The following is a 22,350-nucleotide window of genomic DNA, read 5'->3' as shown; positions in this document are numbered from 1 at the left end:
CCAGATGCCAAAAATGTCTTCTCCAATCATGAATTCAAGAACTAAGAAAATAACCAGAGCACGGATCTGCAGACTATTACACCCACTGTAATTCTGAACATTAGCCAAAATTCCATTTTTTACCTGACTACCATAGGCCCACACATGGACTGGAGGACCATAATGGCACATACACACATGTATTTTATTGATATTTTACAGAAAGGAAGAAAAAGGGATAGAGAGTTAGAAACATCGATGAGAGAGAATCATCGATCAGCTGCCTCTTGCATACCCTCTATTGGGGGTGTGCCTGCAACCAAGGTACATACCCTTGACCAGAATCGAACCTGGAACCTTTTAGTCCACACGCTGAGCCACTGAGCCAAACTGGTTTCGGCTATAGTGGCACTTTTGGTATTAATATAAACTCAGAGCCAGTGTCTAGAAATGTCTAAAAAGTCCAGGTAACTTTTATTTTTAGCTCTGGACACAGTTGCACATGAGCCCCTTTGGTGAAGACGGAGGATTATCTACAGCACATGCCTGTGGCCATGTTTAATGTTCCCTCACGGAGTATGGCCTCCCCTTTAATTAAGGGGCTCAGTGTCTAGAAACTAAGTTTCTATTGTGATGACTCAAGTCACGTTCCCAACTCCCAAACCAGAAGTTTTCCCCTTATAGAAATACACAGAGGTAGATTATTAACCTTTTAAAAAGGCCATCCATCTAATTCATCCCAATGGAGACTGATCAACTAGCTATGATCAAAGATCCTTCCAGGATAAAACATTTTTTTTTTTAATTTTTAAAATTGATTTTAGAAAGGAATCAAAATTCCTTTTCAGGGGAGAGAGAGAGAAGCATCAATGTGAGAGCAAAACATGGATCAGCTGCCTCCTGTATGCCCACTACCCTGGACCGAGCCCAAAATCCAGGCATGCCCTGATAGGAAATCGAACTGGCAACCTTGCAGTGATGAGACAATGCCCAACCAACTGAGCCCAACACTTGGCCCTCACACAAGTGTGTCAGAAAAAGAAAAAAGAAAAAAAGGAACTAACCATCAGCAACCACAACCAAGCTTATGGTTGGATAACTTCAGATTTCAAACCTGCTTTCTTCTATCTCAGATTCCACCCACGACCTGTAGCCTGCTTCCTGTGAACTTGCTAATGTCTTAACCCTTCTCAGACTGAACATCTACACTGACTCAGATCCGCCAGGTAACTGCATGCCTGTCTGCTTCACACTAGCTCTGTAGATCCTTCCTAAATGAACCAGACAGACCGAATTTCTCTCTGATTTCTTCAAGTCAAGGTTCCAGGAGGTGGGCTGCCTCCAAACCAGTTACGTGGCTGTGGTTGCTCTTTGGGGCGAGATGGCTCTCTTCTCTGCCTCTCCTATTTATCATTGTATTCTGCGCCTTCCTATTTAAAACCAAGTATCTGTACAGAATACCTAAATCTGTCCATCAGTTTATAGCACTATGATTTCCATCTTATCAGTAACCATCACTTTAATTTTAAAAAAAAACCTTATCCAGCTTTGACAAGGTGGCTCAATTGGATTGTGCCATATACCAAAAATGCTGCAGGTTCGATTCCGGGTCAGGGCACATACTGAGGTTTCAGGTTTGATCCTCTGTCGGGTACATGTTTCTGTTTCTCTCTCCCTCTCCCTCTCTCCCTCCTGTCCTCTCTCTAGAATCAATGTAAAACTTATCCTTGGGTGAGGAGAAAGAAAGGAAGGAAGAAAGGAAGGGAGGGAGGAAGGGAGAGGAGACAGGGAGGGAGGGAGGGAGAAAGGGAGGGAGTAAGCCCTAGCAGGTTTGGCTTAGTGGATAGAGCGTTGTACTGTAAACTGAAGGGTCCTGGGTTCGATTCTAATCAAGAGCATGTACTTGGTTAGAGGCTCCCTGGCCTTGGTTGGGTGTGTACAGGAGGCAACCAATCGAAGTATCTCTGTCACATGGTCGTTTCTGTCTTGCACTCTCTCTAAAAAACAATGGAAAAATATCCTCGAGTGAGGATTAACAAAAACAAAAAATTTAGAAAGAAAGAAACTTTATCCAAAGTTACTATCTACACTATAATAATAAAAGGCCTGTGGCCGTGACACCATGTGGGGCAGGGTGCGAGTTGGGGCGCCCAGCTCAGGCAAGCAGAAGCAAACTACTAATGCACGATTTTGTGCGTGCTGGGCCTCTAGTATCAAATATAAACCACTACTTTTTTTCTTCCTCAGTAACACATGATAGTCAAAATGTTCTCTTCACTTATTTGCTTAGTTTCCGAGTTGTATACTAGTAAAAGCGCTATCTGAAGGGACCTTAAACAGGGTTTCAAAGGTAAAATAATGGGACCATGGCACGGATCCACTGTGTGCACTCTCAGGAACAAATACAGATGACAAATGTTAGACAGAAGTCCCTCCCCCACATCCAATTAGCATCTCCTAACTCATCCTGGCTATAGCCTGCCTTAAAATGCACAACGTTCTCACTTCCCTAGCTTTCCAGACATAACATAGTTATGTGGCAAAAAAAAAAAAAAAGGAGAGATTTATTTTTTATTCATCAAGAAAAATATCCTAAATCTAGAGCTATTCTTATTAGCAGTGATCTAAGAAGCTGAAAACCAGCCTACAGTCTTTTCTTTTTCCATATTTGCAGTGCCATTAACTGAGTTTTGACAGTAAAAATTTAATATGGAAGCCTCTGCAGACTTTGAACATAACTATCTTCTTTTAGTTACCATTCATTGTAATCTTTTGGCATAAGTTTATTAATTGACAATATTGACTTCCAGTCAACACCACAGTTCTCCAGATAAAGTATAATTATTTAACTTTCTTTATAATGTTTTATGACGGCTCCTGCTTTTTAGGGTGCCTCTGATCAAGTCTACCAAGCAAATACATTTGATTTAGGATCGAATTAATGTTTTATCATGAACTGTTTTGGCCTATACGCAAACCTCATTAATTTCTTCCCAATTTCAAAACTTCTTTGGACAGTCATCTTTAAACCTCTTCCTTGGATGAGCCCCTTGGCAATATCGGTCCCTTTCTTTCTTCTAGAATGTATTATGGGAGAACTTGAGTAGCATTCACTCCTTGTGTGGGGCTAACGGATCAGGAGCTGCATTACAATTCCCCTACCCCTGTACTGCTCTCCTAAGAACCACGTGGACTTGGGGTTATTTCACCACTGGCTGTGAAAGTGTCATTTGCCATAAGTCAGTCAGGATTGTTCTCTCCGCCTCCTTACCTAAAGAATCCTAGCTTTTCCCTGATGGTATCACTTTTCCAGAATCTGGAACATATGCTGCTTGTTTTCTCATATCCCAGAGTCTCCAAACAGGAGATGGAACCAGCATGCTCCCAACCTCCCCACAGAGCTCTTTCACTCGGGGCCAATTCTGCCTTCGCTCAGAACCTCTCCCCTGAAGACCTTGGCTTTCTTTCTAAGCATTGTGATCATCCAATCGACCTCTTGCCTCACATTTCACTGACTTCCTCTATCCCAACAATTTTAATTGCTGCTCTAATAACTTACTCCCACGGCTGCTCAGTGGAGCTTGGTTCCTGGAACTACTTCACCTCTGACATTTCAGAGGAGAAAAATCCCACTCCCTAAAGGGGGGAAAAGTCTTCCTTCCATTGTTCCCAGTCCCAAGACCTCCGCTGTCTTGTTGCAACTTCACCTCCAGTCAATACACACACACACACACACACACACACACACACACACACTCCATTCATCATCCCCATGGGTATCCCTCCCCCTCTCTCTAGCCCATGCCTTGTAATCAAGCATTTCAGCAACACTTGCTGGTCTCTATCCCTGGAGGAAGCCACCCATCTACTTTATCTCCTCAAGGTCATGTTCCGCTGGGTCCTACCCAAGGAAAATCTAACCGCGTATGGATGGACGGGGGCTGTGTGATTTCTATGAAGGCAAGGCCCTCAGGCAATGGGTCTTCTGCCATCAGGTATTCACTACAGAGGCTCTGCTAAATATTTTCAATAACACTTAAACCACCCAACCCTCTCTAGCATTTACAGGGGGCAGCAAGGCATATGCCAAGTATTATACGAGGACACAAAATCTACTGTACCAATAACCATCCTAACCCTCGAGCAGTTAGTTAAGCGCTCTGCCTCATTCCTCATTTGCAAAATGAAATAGCATTATTGTCCCCATCAGACTGCAATGGGTGTGGAATGAGATAATGTACCGGAAGTGTTAGAGTCGCTATATAACTCACAGCCCTCAATCAAGAGAAGCTACTAACTGCAGAGGATGATGGTAATGATGAAGATGGCCACCCTGCACAGTTAGTGCTATTCCAATTTTGCAGATAAGAATACTAAGGACACAGCCTCACACTGTTGGAAGCCAATTCCAGCATGTCATAACTGCAAGTTTCCTCGAAAGGTTGGCGGAACTTGGGGACTCAACAAGAGCCAAGTTACCTATGTTATCACCTTTGGGAATGGCTAAAGGCATTTTCCCAAACCTGAAAAGGATGATTGTTTGCTGCCAGACAGCTCAGGGCATCTTAATCTACGTGTTATTGCCTCCTACTGGAAAACACCTGAACAGTGGGTAGGTTATTCCCCAATCTGACAATGGATTCTGTAGACAAAACCCTACCCTTTGAAATGTATATCTCCACCTTGCCTTAGGACAAATTGTGTTAATAAAAAGCAAGGGGTCCTGAGACAATGAGAACTTGGCTCCTTTAGCTAGACTCCTCTGACCCCCAATGCCTTTCAAAATTATCTTTCATCTCTGGACTCTTACTTAATCTATGCACCGACGTTAAATGTCACCCAATGTCCTTCATTAATGAGCTACTAACTGCAGAGGATGATGGTAATGATGAAGATGGCTACCCTGCACAGTTAGTGCTATTCCAATTTTGCAGATAAGAATACTAGGGACACAGCCTCACACAGCTAGTAAATGGCAGCAGGTCTCTCTGTTCCCCAAACGCATGCTTTGCCATGCTACCCCCGCCAATCCTCCACACCCTGCCCACTACTTCACAGAGCATGGGTCCATCGGACACCCTCTGGTTCGTAACAAGGAACAGAGAGCTGATAAAAGTGCTTCACATACAGAAATTAATTAAGGGTTCCAAGGAAACTCAAGTCTGGAGATTCGTAATTTCATTTTTTTTTTAAAGACAGAGTTTCAGCATGTTTTATGTTAACTCATTCCAAGATAATTTTCTCTCCAGCTGCCACCTTTCATAAGAATAAAATTGCTTTGTCAAGAAAGGAATCTTAATGAAATGTCACTTTACAAGTTTTAAATGAAAGAAGCACTTAAGTTATCTTGCTTACAAGTGAGTGGCTATGGTCTTTTACTTTTAACAGCAACTACTAAATCTGAGTCAACTTGCTTAATAGCATTTCTTATTTGAAACATATTTATAACTACTGCTTAAAATTTTAAGTTGAGCCTTTTTTTAATAACATGAAAATTGGCCTACATGGAGAACATGCTTTGTTTCTGCCTGCCCAGTTGTAATTGCCCCCATTCTGGTAACAGCATCCCAATTTTTCTTTGGAGTGGGAATCACTCTCCCACTTTTTGGCCTTATAGAGCTAATGGCACTGATTGGCTGCAGCAATGGGCACATGACCTAGGCCTGGCCAATGAGAAGCTCATGTTCCCTGGCCCACTGACGATTTCAGAAAGAGGCACAGAACTCCAGTCCTGGCCACGGAGAGCCTCGCCCTAGAACTTTTTTTTTTTTTTTAATATATTCTATTGATTTTTTACAGAGAGGAAGAGAGAGGGATAAAGAGTTAGAAACATCGTTGAGAGGATCATCAATCAGCTGCTTCCTGCACACCCCCTACTAGGGATGTGCCCGCAACCAAGGTACATGCCCTTGACTGGAATCGAACCTGGGACCTTTCAGTCCGCAGGCTGACACTCTATCCACTGAGCCAAACCAGTTTCGGCTCACCCTAGAACTTTTAATCAAACCACAAGGAAAGAGAAGCTCTTTTCCCACAGGAATCATTAAGCTGATAAGACATAAACTGGCATCTCCATCACCACTTGGGGAAAGCTGCCTAAGCATGGAGCCAAAAACAGGATGGTGGAGCTGAGGGCGTTCGTTCCTGTCATTTGATTACCTGAACCCAAATGATGAGGCCAAGCCCCTGGAGCTTTTCCGTTACACGTGCCAATAAATTCCTTTTTGTTTGTTTGTTTAAGCCAGTTTAAACTGGGCTTCTGCCATCTCCAACCAAAAATATCCCAACACAACCTGTTTGTGCCAACGAGCTAAAATCATTCACTGCCATTTAAAAAAGCATGGCTGATCTTTGCAGGTTTGTGAAAGCAGCCAAATGTCATCACATTGAAGCCACTTCTGTTTTGTACTGCATGTCACTGCACTGAGATTTAATTTTAAAGAGACAGAGGGAGGGAGAAAAGGGAAGGCTCACTCCCAGATATGCATGTGAGTCTGTCTTAAGGCGATTAAATTTCATATATCTTCTCCCATGCATTCCTCCTTATCTAGAGTTTCTAAGGTTAATCTATATTTTTAATCCTTGTCGCCTGTTCTAACACCTATTTCCATCAATTATTTTCTCCCTCGCCACAGATAACCCCCTCCCCAAACCACCCTCTTTTCTAACTACTGGTTTCAACCCTTTAGCCTAAAAGTACACCTACCGTGTTTCCCCGAAAATAAGACATCCTCCAAAGATAAGACCTAGCACATGGAAAGATAAGACGTCCCCTGAAAATAAGACCTAGCGCAACTTTGGGAGAAAAAATTAATATAAGACACTGTCTTAATTTCGGGGAAACAGGGTATATATCCTCCGTGCAAAAGTTAAATAAAAGGGTAACAGACTTCAATGTACAAGGTCAGACATACACACAATTGGGCAGAATTAGAAAAAAATGGAATAGTGTAAACTATTAATGATGGTTGTCTCTGGTGGCAGAATAACAGCTGATTTTTTTCTCTTTTAACTTTTCTGCCAGCCTGCTTGGCTAGGTGGTTGAGCATCAACCTATAAACCAGGAGGTCATGGTTCAATTCCTGGTCAGGACACAGTCCCAGATTGCGGGCTCGATCCCCAGCAGTGGGCATGCAGGAGGCAGCCAATCAATCAATGATTCTCTCTCATCATTGATGTTTCTATCTCTCTCTCTCTCCCTCTCCCTCTCAATATCAATTTTTAAAAAATCTATGGGGGGGGGGGGGGGAGGGGAGTCACAATCTCATTCTTCAAATAGCACTTTAGTCATAAACCAAATGATAATCTCAATTTGTACATAGTACAGAAAGTATTTCCATGTCTCTTCGGCCATACCTACATATATCTAAAGGTCATAATCATGAAATGAGTGTGTTCCTTAGGAAGAGTTTAGCAAATCATAATATTAAATACTTACACATCTTTAGCCGCTCCTGCAGGGCCTAGGGGAAAAAAAAAAAAAAAGTAGGTTTGTATTAGTGAGATAGTTAGTATTGCCACAAAATTTTTCAGCCCCCCACAATAGAATTTAAGCCCAATACCCAAATAAAATAATATTCTACAAGATGACTTAAGAATATGGTGCTTCAACTGATTATTTCAGGACAAGGAGGACAAGACAATCATAAAATTCAAATCCTAAATTTAGAATTTATTCTGCCCATGTTTAGCAATTCCTATATATTACAAGGAGGTGGTTCTGGAGGGATTTTACAGACCACCTAATCCAATCTTCTCATTTTACAGAGAAAGATACAGATGGATTTGAGAAATATTTTCTTTTTTTAAATATATTTTATTGATTTTTTTTTTTTTTTTTTTTTTTTACTGGGAGGAAGGAAGAGGGATAGATCAGCTGCCTCCTGCACACTCCCTTCTGGATATGTGCCCACAACCAAGGTACATGCCCTTGACTGGAATCCAACCTGGGACCCTTGAGTCGGAAAGCCGACGCTCTATCCATTGAGCCAAACCAGTTAGGGTGAGAAATACTGTCTTTGCTAAGCCACAGCCCTTCTAAGCTGGTGCCTATCTGGCATTGTGGTATGTCACACTCTGCACTAGTCACAAAGTAAAGCAAAGTCAGGAGCCAAAAAGGTGATGTCCTACGTGAAGGAGGAAGTGTCAAGGTCACCAGCCTAGCTCCAGAGGAGTCACATACGTTTGTAACGGCGCTCACACTTGCCACGGAGTCCTCTCATTTCTGCTTCTCACTGACTTGCCAGAAACAACCCATCTCTTCTGGACCCCAGTCTTATCACTCATCACAGGTTCCCTGCCCACCACACATAGTCTCCACACTCCCTTCTCCTAGTACCCTTACCTAGCGACACAGAGCTTGGTTCCAACTTTACCATCCACATAACAGCCAGTGTCCTTCAACCTCTCAAAACCTTACTTGCCTCCTGTGTCAAATGAGGGTAATAAGAGTAGCTTCCTCAAAGGTTATGAAGATTAAAAAAAACAAAACAAAAAAAAAAAAAAAAACTATACATGTAAACACGGCACAAAGTCTGGCCATAAAAATAGCTCAGCTGTTATTAACAGTCACATTCCACTTCATATCTCGATTTCCATATCCATGAAATGGATATTAAAATAACTTCTGCGCAAATCACAGATATATCAAAATAAAGAAAGATGTGCTACAGAGCAAGCAAGCGAGTCTGCAGGGAAAGTTACTGCCAGGACTCTGCCCTGGGGATACTAATTTAGGACTGTCCTGCTGCAAACTCCCTGCAGCGCACACAGATAATCAAGACTGTGTCTCAAACAAATGCGTTTAAGGCTTTGACCAAACCTGAATTTTGTTACAAACATAGCTCCTTCCTTCAGGAAAGGGAAATATTGCTGTGCCACAGCTATCATTTATATAAACAAAAAGTGCTTTGGCATCTGAGATCATAAAACCAAAAAAATCCGAAAACTTAAAAAAAAAAATCTTAACATAAGAAACACTGCCAACAGCGGCGTAACTTGAGATAGAGAAAAAATAAAGGATTAGTGCCACCAAAAACCGTGAAAATGAACATTTTATTTCAAAGTCAAAACAAGTATGAGAATCTGGAAGACAGTCCAGAATTAAAATAATACCCTTATTTTCTCATTTTTATTTGCATGGAAAAGGACAGGGAATTGAGGGGCTTGGTGTGGTCAAGAAAAGGGAGAAACACAAGTACCAGAAACTTGATTCTGTGAAGTGTTACCGGGAAAAGAAAGCCGAGACCATCCTGAGGACCATGACCCCCTGGGCAATGAAGGGCCACCTAGTACAACCCACAGGGAATGAGGAGGGGGCAGAAGCCACCCCCCTCCATCTCAGCGGGGGCAGCAGGCGGGCAGGAAGAGAACACCCTGGGATCAGAAGGCAGACAGCCCGTCAACTCCTTGTCCCGATGCTTGTCTAACAGCCAATAGATCACCGTGCTTCGGTTCCTAACGCCGGTGGGTGAAGGCCCCTGAGAAGACACTCAATAATGTGTGTGAAATTAGCTTCCAAACAGCACCGTGCTGTCTAATCAGCACTTATTTTAATCGGCCACCAGGAACCCTCCGTCCACTTCACCTCGATTGCACCGGCTCCGGGCACCCAGGGGCCTCTGCCCAGCTGGGTTCTCCATCTCCCATCCCGGCAGCGACGGCAGAGGCCCGGAGTCACCTCCCCAAGGGAAGTCAGAGATCATGTCTTTGTTCTCAAATGTCCCCTCCTCACATCGCCATCTATGTAACGATGGAGACGAGGGCAAAGGAGTCAGGAACACTACTTCAAGGGCATACATATAATTATAATGCATGCTTTGTTTTTATGAAGGGAAGGAAATGTGCAAGGTAAGATGGTATTTTAAGTTTACAAGGGCAGCTAGAACATGATCCGCGGACACACAACTTCTCAGGGGGAAAAAAATAACAGTCATTGGGAAAAAATTGCTATTGTTGAAAACCCCCAGCAAAACTCTCAGAATATCTAGCAATATAAAATATGAAATATCTTTGTTCAGCAAAAGTATGAAATCACAAAATAGAATATATTGGCTCAGTGGATAGAGCGTCAGCCTGTGGACTGAAAGGTCCCGGGTTCGATTTGGCTCAGTGGATAGAGCGTCAGCCTGTGGACTGAAAGGTCCCGGGTTCGATTCCGGGCAAGGGCATGTACCTTGGTTGCAGGCACATCCCCAGTAGGGGGTGTGCAAGAGGCAGCTGATCGATGATTCTCTCTCATTGATGTTTCTCTCTCTCTCTCTCTCTCTCTCTCTCTCTCTCTCTCTCTCTTCCTCTCTGTAAAAAATCAATAAGATATATATTTTTTTAAAAAGTATATCATTTCCCTCACTGCAACATTTTAATCACCAAAATATTGATCATCCTTAACAAGACACAGGTCTCTAATTTATGCAGAAAAGTACCTGGGTTAGAACTATTGTGTGTATGGTTCCCGGGATTTGTCATTTATTAATCAAATAATTATAGTGGTGTGTGTCCACCTCCTTCCAGGCCCCGGAGACAAAGCAATCATCCCTGTTAGCACCACTTCATTTCCTGCCAAAATGACTCTCCTTTTTAAAGGCAGCCCGGGCGTATTAACATAATGGCCTTAGGAGAAGTAGAGGTGAAACAAGGTAGCTATGTGTCTCCTGGAATAAAAGCACCACAAAAACAAAGGGGCCATTAGTTTTTGTGGGTCAAAGAGTTAATGACTATTTTCCAACTGTGTGAACGATCACCATAATTTTAAATACCTTCCTAAAAAGTAGCAGAGGGGGAGGTTTGCTTTCATAAGAGTGTCTATCCCATGCAGCTCTAGTGACAAAAAGTAACTGTAAGTGGGTGCAATAAGCCAGTAAATTTAAACTGGAAAGTGAAAATCCTGCCTGAGTTCAGAGAGCCTTTCTAACAAATGATCAAATCTGAGGATGGTGCTGGGGATGTCCCCCCAAAAGTGTGAGTAACCTGGGGACACAGTGCTTGTGACTGGGCACCTGGGGGCACCGAGCTCTTACACCTGTGGCAACCGACACTGCGTGGAGTTAGTGTCAGACCCGACTTGAACTGGAGGACACCCAGCTGGTGTCAGGGAAGCGGAGAACTGGGTGGTAGCAGGAGGAAAAAAAACCCTCAGATATTCGTCAGGCTTTACAAAATGTTTTATAAAAATGTGGTCTCCTACCGAGAGGGCAGGGCGGGGCAAGGATGAGCTCCCAACTCCACCCCGTAGGGCGGAGTTATCCCTAGCCCTCAAAACCCCTGGACTGGGAGAAATTCGCTCTCTTCCGCCATGCTGCCGGCGTTGGTGGGAAGGGCCTATGCTAGCATGGTGAAGGCTCTTTTGTTTATTGCATCGGACTTGGCTCCCTGGTGGTCCTTGGGGGATCACGAAGTCTGGGCATAACACTACTAAATGAGACTCGGAACCACCTTGAGGTGCTTTATGAACCATAGCAGGATGGAACTGTGCTGTATGTACTTCAACCAGTGATTATTTACATGCCGGGTACAGAGTTTTTAATGATATTTTCTTACATTCTAATCTTGTTGAAAGCCTCCTGTATCAGTTTGCTATGGTTGCTGGAACAGATCGCCACAAACTGGGCGGTCACTGGTGATGCTCTGAAGTTCAGGAGGCCAGGACAAAACCAAGGTATCGGTTCCACACTCCCTCCCAGGGCCACAGGGCAGATTCCACCCCTGCCTCTTGGCATCTGTGGCCGTGAGCATCCCATTCCTCCACACTGACCTTCTTCTTTGGCTCAGGCCACTTTGCTCAAACTCATACCATCTTCTTCTCTCCTCTTTCTCCTCCTCCTCCTCCTCCTCTTCCTCCTCCCTCTCCTCCTCTTCCTCTTCTTCCTCCTCCTCCTCTTCCTCCTCCTCTTCCTCTTCCTCCTCTTCCCCCTCCTCCTCTTCCTCCTCTTCCCCCTCCTCCTCTTCCTCCTCTTCTTCCTCCTCCTCCTCTTCCCCCTCCTCCTCCTCCTCCTTCTCTTCAGTTTCTCATAAGAACACATATCTTCAGAGCATCACCAGATAACCTAAGATGACCTTCTCATCTCAAAATCTTTAACTTGATTACATCTCAAAATGTTCTTTTTCCAAATAAGAGAGCATTCACACATTGAAGGATTAGGACATGGACAGAACTTTTTAGGTTATAAAAAGTTCTAACCCTTCTTATCTCTGTCCCCACCCCACTCCTTCCAAAACAGAAATTCTCTTTTGAACAGAAATATATAGCAAAGTTAATATTTGAGGGAGAATTAAATTTTATATAACTTGGCAAACAGAGACAAAATTGTATTCCTAATGAAGGATAAAGCAAGCCAGCTACAAGATACATCAGTTCAGTAATTTTCATCTTGGTTCCTATACACACATATCCCTTTTCAACCTAATCCAGTCTTACAAGTTAAAAAGAGTGAGCTAAATTCCCAGTATGTTTTTATTATTTTTCAGATTCATATACTTATTATGAGTTCCTCACACATGCCTAGTTCTAATACAAAAAAAAAAATACTTATCTTTGTAAAAGAAAGATCACATACATTTTAACTTTTGAAAAGGTAGTCTAATTAATGCCTTTTTTTCATCACCACTCTATATGCATTTTATAAAGTTGATGTAATATACTGGAAATATTCACACAGTAAATGAACTGTTAAATTATATTTCATTAAATCATATTTATTTTTTCATACTAAGTGGTGATCATTTAAACACACATACCAAAAACTAAAATTACATACACAAAGAATTTCTAAAAAGTACTAAAGATGTATGTCTTCTTTCACCATAAATTATCAGAAACATAAAATGATGATGGTTCCTATGGGAAATAATAAAAATATGCAGGAATGTTTTAATCTTTATTTGCTTTATAAAAGAGCCCCTCTGAGAACTGCAGAACATGACTACAGAAAAATAAACAAAATTCTCCTTAATTCTGACAGCTTGCTAGGTCTCCTCTGACCCACAATAGTTCTAAAACTATGTCATGGTCTCAGTTTGGCCCAAAGAAGTAGAACAACAGCTCTTCAGTTCATCCAAAGCAATGTTTATTTTTTCAAGAAGCCAACAAAAGACACAGATTCATTTCTTCAATGGAGAAAAAACATTCAGCCCAATGGGTCCCGGAAATACAAAATTATGTTAATGAATGTAGAAGGGCTTACAGAAAATCTCTTGCTTACAAGTTTTCCTGAGGAGTCACACCTTAGGTAGGTAAAAATTCATAAAGAAAGGCAGCCATGTAAGTACAGACCTAAGGTAACGCACTGACATTTAGCTGCTATAATTTAAGCCATGTCTATGTTGAGCTAGAAGTGGCTCATAGCAGAACTGAATAATTTACTTAGGTCACCTTTATGAACCATTCACGTGATTTCAAGGTCAATTCTGGGGACTGGAACAAGTGAACTTCCTGACAGACCAGTAGTGGTGCCTGAAAGAGGTATTTCCACATTTCTTGTCATTCATCATCACTTGAAAGGAGGTACATCCAAGAGGATATTGATCACCTATCTCTTCCTATCTCCCCTTTAGAGGGAGGTAGTAAGTAGCATCTCCTTCCAGTTCCCAGGCTTTAACAGTTTGGGTTCATTTTTACTTCCCCTTCCTCCTTCCTCCCTGACAGGAAGTCCACCCTTAGCCTGGCTGTCTGTCCTCCAGGGGTCTCTGGCATCAATTGGCATCAACACCTCCACCACCCCAGACCCTCCTCACTGCACTGATCCCAGAGAACAGCTTTAATTTATGTCACCCTATATGCTAACTCTCTCTTTCTGCACCAGCTGTGAATGTCTTTCCCTATATTAATAAATAGCATTTGAGCCCTAGCTGGTTTGGCTAAGTGGATAGAGTGTCGGCGTGTGGACTCAAGGGTCCCAGGTTCGATTCTGGTCAAGGCATGTACCTTGGTTGCGGGCACATCCCCAGTAGAGGGTGTGCAGGAGGCAGCTGATGGATCGTTCTCTCTCATCAATGTTTCTAACTCTTTATCCCTCTCCCTTGCTCTCTGTAAAAAAATCAATAAAATATATTTTTAAAATAAAAAATAAGTAAATAACATTTGAGTATTTAACAATATACAAGCACTTTATATACATTAACTGTTCATCTTGACCCAGTTCCATAGTTACTCCCCCATTTTACAGTTAAGGAAACTACGGTACCAACAGTTTAAGCGAGTTGCCCACGGGCATGCAGGTGATCAGGGATGAAAGCAGGACTTGCTGTGTTAAAATGAAAAAAGCCTCTCTGTCCCCCTAACCCCTATCCTGACCACCCTTACCTCCTCCCAAACTCCCTGGAATCACTGGCACTCCGCCAGCCAGGCAGGCCAGGCTTCTCACTGCCTGGAAATGCACCAGGCCCATCTCCGCCCCTCTGATTTCATACAGCATGAACAATGCCCTGTTTCTGTGTCTGCTATTCTAGTTCTTACCTAGGCTTCAAAGTCACCTAAGTCCAACTTCTCCCAAGGAGGCCTCCCAAACGTTCCATTTTGTTCTCTCAACTGCTATAGCCGTCACAGTGTCCCCACACATTTTAGGACTTAATTTTGCATTATCTCCCTCCCACCCCCAATACACTCATTCATTCAATAACAACAAATTTTTGAGGGTTAAAAAATTCCTTTGAAAGTTTGTTTGTTGGTCTGCAACAGAGGTGGGGAATATCTGGCCCGAGGGCCATGTAAAGTTCCCGCAATCATTTGGTCTGGCCCTGCCTAGGCATGAGGGGTGAGTTCATTACATGCCTGACCAAATATAGCAGGTTAATTTTTAAACTGATCATTGTGTGTGGCCCATGAATGATGCTATAAATATCCAAATAGCCCTTGGCAGAAAAAGGTTCCCCACTCCACCCCTGGTCTGAAGGCTGAGGGAACAGCTACGAACAGGATGCAGGAGGCTCTCCCAAGGCCCACATCTGAACAAGAGAGACAATAAATATCCGCTCTCCAGCGGACTGTTTCAGAGAGAAAACAAGCGAGTTTAGCAGGTTTGAGAAAAGAAAGGAGGGTGGTGGGGCTGGGAACTAAGTGAGCTGAGCAGCACATGATAAGAGGACTTCTTGATGATATCAACAAAACTATAAAGTATTTCCACCACTATTCAGCCTGGATGAATGCTAACTAAGCACAGTGGCAGCATTTCAAAACCACCAAAGCATTTCTAGATATAAATTAAGGCTGGACTGTTCAGCTACACCAAAGGAGGATGAAATTATCTAATTGGAGATGAGGATAACTAATATAAATAATTGGACCCAAGAGAATTATATTAACTCCCTGGGTACATTGATAAAATGGAATAAATAATCATTAAACACCTCCTCCTCCTCAGACTCTTGTTATATAACCAGCGGAAGAACCATGGTAGAAACATTCTGATAATAATAACCAACTGCCCGTAAAGTTATGGTTAGGTAGTTACCAGTCACATACCTCTGGTAGAAAAACTGCAACTAGCCCTAGCCAGGTTTAGCTCAGTGGATACAGGGTTGGCCTGCAGACTGAAAGGTCCCAGGTTCAATTCCAGTCAAGGGCACATGCCAAGGTTGAAGACTCAATCCCCAGTAGGGGCCATGCAGGAGGCAACCGATCAACGATTCTCTCATCATTGATGTTTCTATCTTTCTCTCCCCCCACTTCCTCTATGAAATCAATAAGAAAAATGTTTATTTTTTTAAAAGAAAAACTATAACTAAACAACTAAATCAACTACCAAGAGCCGAATACTTCTGAAATAACTGTTACTGCCAACAATTTCTACAGCCTTAGCCCGCATGGAAACAGGCTATTGTAGATACTACTTGGAACCATCCAAACTTTTAAGGAACTTCCTGGTTTACTCTATAGACTGGCTTAACAATCTATGTGTATAATTATATAAGAGGGAAAGACTGAGTTGTTATAAATCATTAGCTCTAATGCAGGCTTGCTCATTTCTCTGCCTGGTTAGGGAATATGTTCAAAGAAAAACAAAGAGAGAATCTGATGGCTGAGGCAGAGAGGTGGGGGTCGGGGACAGAGAAACACCGCGAGAGCAGAAGTTCCCTACATCATAGTAAGTGTTACCCTCTAAAAACGGGCTATTGAATCCAGATGTTTCTCTCTAGGTGAGGGTCTAGACCAGGGGTCTTTAAACTACGGCCTGTGGGCCACATGCGGCCCGCAGAGGAGTCTGATCCGGCCAGCCAGGTTTTTTGGGCAGTGAGCGCAGCCGAGGTGTTACAGTAGGAATTAGTAGTTCATATAGTCCGGCCCTCCAGCTCTCTGAGGGACCATGATCTGGCCCCCACTTTAAAAAGTTTGAGGACCCCTGGTCTAGACTACAGACAATGCAGGAAAATGTGCTGAATCTTCGATGAGTGGGAAATACAAATCCTCCCGCGATAGCTCTCCGGAGGGGAAAATCAAATTCCTCCACTGAGAGGAATAAAAAGGTACTAAAATTAAATGGCTCCCGTGATCCCATCTAGACTGATAGCTGAACTCCTCCCGGATGGAACTGTATTATTCAACATCTCCTGGCCACATGGAGGTTCAAAGTGTAGTCGATTAGCTTTGCAATTGTTCTCCAATCGTTAATCTTCCTAGCTAGCCTGTTACCTTCTCAAGAGCAAGAAAGCTGGACTTCACTGGACAACCATCATCGTTGGCTGCCCTGCCCCTGCCCTGAGGACAGCAGGGTGAAGTGCTCTGCACATTTGAAGGGTGGGTTTACATCTGCAGTTAGAAATCTCCTGTGAAGGAAATGGAACTGGGATTATCTAAACCAGTGGTCAACAAACTCATTAGTCAACAGAGCCAAATACCAACAGTACAACGATTGAAATTTCTTTTGAAAGCCGGAAACCAACTTCTGCACATGGGCCATGAAGTTTCAATCACTCTGTACGTGCGTGCCCACACGTGGTATTTTGTGGAAGGGCCACACGCAAGAGGCCAAAGAGCCACAGTCTGCCGACCACTGATCTAGAGCCTCTCGGACCTAGGGGCTGATTTCTTCTGGCCGTTGACCGTTTTCCTGCCTATCCCTTTCTCCGTGTAATGGACATGCAGAATCAAATTTACACAAGCACACTACTAAATACCAATGTGTCATATTAGCCAATTCCACCAGACAAAAGCCAAGAAAGGCAGTTGGCCAGATAATTCGGGGAAAGGAGTAACAATGACCTGGTTTCCCTGGGTCACTCAGGGAGAAAAACAGGGCTTATCACGGAGAGCTCCAGTTCGGGAGCATTATTAGAGCGTACTAGTGCTTCCTCCGAAAGTGGATTTGCCATGTTCTCACAGAAAAATATTCGGGGAAAGCCATTTCACCTTCAGCATGGTAATATTCCACTACTCTATCATAATTACAGTGCAGAGTGCTTTCAATCTGGAACTCAAAAAAAAGGTGAAATGAAATGGGCATCGTAACACAACCAGCACAGGGCAGAAGTCAAGCTCGACCCGCACTCTCCGGGCTCAAGTTCAGCATCCTTCCCACCACCCCTCTCTTTCTTTGTTGTTGTTGTTGTGTTGCTTACGTAAGACTATTATTGAATGGTATGATCTTGGGACATTTCAGGGACAACATCTACGTAATGCATTTCATTGTGCTTGGGTTCCGGACTACAAGTGTGCAGCTCAGTCAAGAGCATGGTTGATACTAATGTCTAAGTTCACAACAGAAAGACCTGAAGTACCTTTGCACGCTGGTTTGTTTTTTCTTACCTGTCATCTCTCATCCTGATGCGTGTCCCTTCTGAAGCTAAAGTCATACCACCAGCGAACAGTAAATCTCAAATTAACAATGACCAAACCCCCAAGCGCGCCAGCTGGACTCAGCAGGGAAATGCTTGGAGAATGACTTCTCAAAGACAAGGGCAGGTCCCTCAAAGAGGCGAGGCAGTAACTCCCTGCTCAGGATGTGTGCTTCTCCTTAATGTTTCCCAGTCTGCACTTGCTCTCTTGCTCCTCCCTGAACATGAAGTAATTTTTTTTTAAATATATTTTATTGATTTTTTACAGAGAGGAAGATAGAGGGATAGAGAGTTAGAAACATTGATGAGAGAGAATCATCGATCAGCTGCCTCTTGCACACCCCCTACTGGGATGTGCCCGCAACCAAGGTAATTGCCCTTGATGGGAATCGAACCTGGGACCCCTCAGGCCGATGCTCTATCCACTGAGTCAAACCGGTTTCGGCCATGAAGTAATTTTTAGCAAAGAGCAAGCTATAGGAGAGACTAACATGTTCTTGCATGAGCTGTCCATCACAAATAAAAGTAAGGCTACTCATTAAAGACAGGAGTTTTTCCAACATAACTTTACCTCCCTTTATGTAAGAAGGAATGTGCTCCTGGGGGGAGGGGAGGAGTGATCAACCAGATATGTGTAAAGAGAATCATATTTTTCCCATTTTATTACATTACCATTCCGAAGCTACCTTATCATTACTCTGACTGAGCCATGGGGCACCTCCCTCCATCCTCACACCGGATAAGCAGTTCAGTAATAATAAAAATGTCAATGAACTCGACTGGCTCTACCTTACAGGAAATGTTACAAAGCATTCTATCATTTTTTACTATTTTTAATGTTTTTATTGATTCTAGAGAGAGAGAGAGACAGACACATCAATGATGAGAATCACTGATCAGCTGCCTCTTGCACGCCCCCTATGGGGGATTGAAGCCCAAACACAGCAATGTGCCCTGACTGGGAATGCAACCTTGACCTCCTGCTTCATGAATCCACGCTCAACCACTGAGCCACACACACACACACACACACACACACGCGCACACGCGCGCACACACCGCCCCCGGGTCAAATTTTTTTTCTTATGTGGATAATTGCCCTTAATTCCTTTAAGTAGGGTGTGTGTACCTGCAGTGGGTTGCCTAGGGCCACGGGGCATGTTAGATGGAGAAACATAAATCATGGTGAGTGATGTGGCCTTGACATTGATCCAGGTCTCCAGGCAGAGCTCTTTGGCCACTCTCCAGTGAGAATCCCGTTCTTGCCCTCCTTGGCACAAGGCACTAGTTAATATATGGCACAGGGCACTCATTAACCTATGTCATCATTACATGAATGGAAAGTTTGTTCCCTCATGGCTCTCTCTGCGAGTCACAAGGACAGGAATTTAATTCAAGACAATAAAGGTTACCTGCAAGAGATAAACTTTTCCAAAAAAAATCATTACTTGGATTCATTCACAGCTCTGGGACTAGAGTGCCACATGCTTCAGTACCTTCGCTTAAAATATTCCACATGTGTGGTCACAGACCAGCAAAGAGGAAAAACAAACTTGGCCAGTTAGCTGAACAGATTTCCGTATCTGATCCCAGTATATGAGCATCAAAATAAACTTTAAAATAAACAAACAAATAAAGCTTGGATTTTAAACTGAATCTTCCACCGAGATCTGAGTTAAGGGAAGTGACAGGCCCAAGGTCACAAAGCCATTGACAGGGCATCCAGACCCACACCCAAATACCCATCCCTAGGACATACTGCAGCATCAGACTGCTGTTTGCATTTGCTGGTTGAGATAGGATGAGACATCTGATAGATCTCAGCTGAAGGAAATACAAATTCTTGATCCTAATGGGCACTGAAAATAGGTCAGCAGGTATTATTCAAAACAGATCCAGACTCTTAAATCTGGAGGCACTCACTGGGTTCAAAGGAAGGGTTGAATTTTGGAAATAAGTCACTTGATTAAAAAAATAAAAATAAATAAATAAAATAAAATAAAATAAAAAACCTGGTTTACTGGAGGAAATCTAGACTTCGCCTGCCAATCAACAAAACGAAGTGGTGTCAAAAAGAAGTTTCAGGGTATGTTTATCTTTTAATGAAAAATCTAGGAACAAATCACTGCTACTATTAAAACTCTCACCGATCTAAAGCTCCCTTGGCACCGCAGCCTCTCCGAGAAAACCCTACAAAAGCAGCCCGGCAGGTCTCCGGCATCCACACCGACTCGGATGCATTTTGGGAGCCCCGTGTGCAGTTCTAACCTCACTCGCACCCCCTCAGCAGCACCCTCACAAAGTCCTGAATTGCTCCGCTACACTTTTCCAGGTGCAGCGTCTGGGTTCCGGGTCCGAGGGGCTGGGGCGAGGCCTGGGGGGGGGGGGGGGGGGGGCAAGTGTTGCTCGCAGAACACGGACATGGACCACTCCTGGGAACCTTCTCCCCCAGGAGAATGCCCAGCCCACCCACCGCAGGGGACCCCACCGCCGGGACCCCGCCGCCAGCCTCCCCGGGTCCCTCCGCGGGACCGTCCCGCAGGCTCCCCTCGCCCAGGCGTGACCGCCCCCGCGCGGGCTACAAGCCCCAGGTTCAGCGGCTCCAAAAGCGGGCGGTCAGCTCCGGTCCCGAAAACGGGGACGGGCTCTAGGGGTGCATGCCCTCCTCCCCGGCTCCCCGCCGCCCGCCTTTCTCCCGGCCTCTCCAGCCGAGGTGGCCCGCCCTTCGGACTCCCCGCAGACTCCCCGCCACCTCCCGCGTCGCCCACCCCGGGCGCCTGGCCGCCCGCCGCGCTCACCTGGGCCGGCGCCCGCGCTCGTGGCGGTGGAGTTCCCGCAGCCCATCGCGCCGCCGCTGGCCGGACAAGCGGCGCTCACAGCCGGCGGCGGCGGCCGCAGCTCCCGGGGGCGGAGACGGAGGCGGAGGGCGGCGCGTCCCGAGCGGCGGGGGCACCGGGGCCAGGGGGGCGCGCGCGGGCCAGGGCGCGGCGGAAACCGCCCGGCACCCTAGCCTCCGCCCCGCCCTGCCGGGACCCCGCCGGGCCCACCCGTCACCTTGGCAACAGCGCGCCGGCCAATACGCAGCCGCCTAACGGGCTGCCCGACCCGCCATTGGTCGTCATTCAGAGGGGGCGGGAGTTTGAATTGGGTTTGGGGGCTAGGGCGAGGCTGAGGGGCGTGGCTGGTGCAGCAGCCGGACCATGGCCTAGGGCAGTGGTCGGCAAACTCATCAGTTAACAGAGCCACATAGCAACAGGACAACGATTGAAATTTCTTTGGAGAGCCACATTTTTTAAACTTAAACTTCTTTTAACGCCACTTCTTCAAAATAGACTCGCCCAGGCCCTGGTATTTTGTGAAAGAGCCACACTCAAGGGGCCAAAGAGCCGCATGTGGCTCGAGAGCCGAAGTTGGCAAACCATGGGCCTCGGAGCTCGGGATTCTCACTTGGTCACCCTGCACTACCTTTTTGCCTTCTCTTTTCCTTCCCCACCGGGACGTGGGGAGCAGAGGACGTGGCAGGGAGCCCAATAAAATGGCATTGACTGAATGATGCTCAGACCTGAAGTCAAACCGAAATGCATGCGTGCTTTAACGGGGAGCTAATGCTTCTCTGTCCCTGCGTCCACACTGGCTAATGAAGAACCGAAATGTTCCCAATGTTGGTCATGTTAACTTATTTCTCTTTAAAAATAAATGCCACCATTTCCGTAACCTGGATACAGAACCTCCATACTGAGTAAGGGGCAGAACTGTGAATGTTCACGGCACCTTTCAGTCTAAGAGTTCAGTGAGTGTTAATGGAATCAGATCGTCCAGGCTACAATTTCCGCTCTGCCCCTCCTGATCTCATCAGAGTTACTTAACCCGTTAGTGTATCCGCTGTTTTACCTGTGAAATTGCAATACTAACTCAGGTACACCTAACCCCTAACACAGTGCCTGCCAGTGCTGATCCTTAAAAAATAAAAAGCCAGCTATTCTTCTTTTTCTTAAATCTATTAGACATGAATAATAATTCCCTGAAAGTAAGGACTGGATGATTTATCATAATGTCCTGGCTCATAGTACGGACTCGGTAAATGTTTTGTGAGATGAATTCAAGCCAAGAATTAAATCTCCATTTTAAACCCATCTAATATTTATAGAGAGCCTAGCCTGTGCCAAGTCTTTTGTTAAAATTAAGTTCCAAGGATACAAACATGTGGGAGCCGGTCTAACCAGGCAGACTGATTATAAGCAAATTAATTGCAATATAACAGGGATGTTAACGGAGGAATACAGGGTGCTTTGGGAGCCCGGAAGGGATACTGGTTCAAAGACTTCCTAAAACCATCCTGTGGTGTTTAGAGAAAGCCTTGAGGCAGGACCAAGGCCCTAGTGGGCGGTTCAATGTGCCCTGCCAGGCAACAGCGAGGACTGGGCAAACATATCACTCGGGAGCGTCATCCATCCTTTGAAAATTAGCTATACCTGGGCATGTGCTGGGATGGTAATTAATCCTTGGACAAATAGGGTGTGTTTGAGTTGTTTGACTTCTAGAAGCAGTTTCTCTACCGTGGCCTCCATTATATTGGTTCAGTGGCCACCCCCGGACAAATCCAGA

At 44.6% G+C, this 22,350-nt stretch overlaps 1 protein-coding gene across 5 annotated transcripts in view; it reads right to left on the bottom strand.

Moving 5' to 3' along the window:
• Nucleotides 1-20,786, bottom strand: part of LOC311620617 (overexpressed in colon carcinoma 1 protein) — a 32,761-nt gene extending 11,975 nt beyond the window's left edge. The window contains exons 1-4 of one of the 5 annotated variants that reach the window (XM_084880154.1): nt 20,544-20,786; nt 19,505-19,604; nt 8,324-8,405; nt 7,418-7,442 (exon numbers count right to left, since the gene is read on the bottom strand). In XM_084880154.1, the coding sequence (XP_084736280.1) occupies nt 7,418-7,442; nt 8,324-8,363 (65 nt within the window). In that variant the 5' untranslated portion in view covers nt 8,364-8,405; nt 19,505-19,604; nt 20,544-20,786. The remainder of the gene's footprint in view (nt 1-7,417; nt 7,443-8,323; nt 8,406-19,504; nt 19,605-20,543) is intronic. The other 4 variants (XM_084880155.1, XM_084880153.1, XM_084880156.1 and 1 more) reach the window with 4 other exon arrangements.
• Nucleotides 20,787-22,350: the final 1,564 nt, after the last annotated feature.

Source organism: Pipistrellus hanaki, assembly GCF_964339955.1.
Source record: "Pipistrellus hanaki genome assembly, chromosome: 3".
Classification (NCBI taxonomy): domain Eukaryota; kingdom Metazoa; phylum Chordata; class Mammalia; order Chiroptera; family Vespertilionidae; genus Pipistrellus; species Pipistrellus hanaki.
Note: the sequence above shows the minus strand (reverse complement) of the source record. Positions and strands in the feature narration are given on the sequence as shown.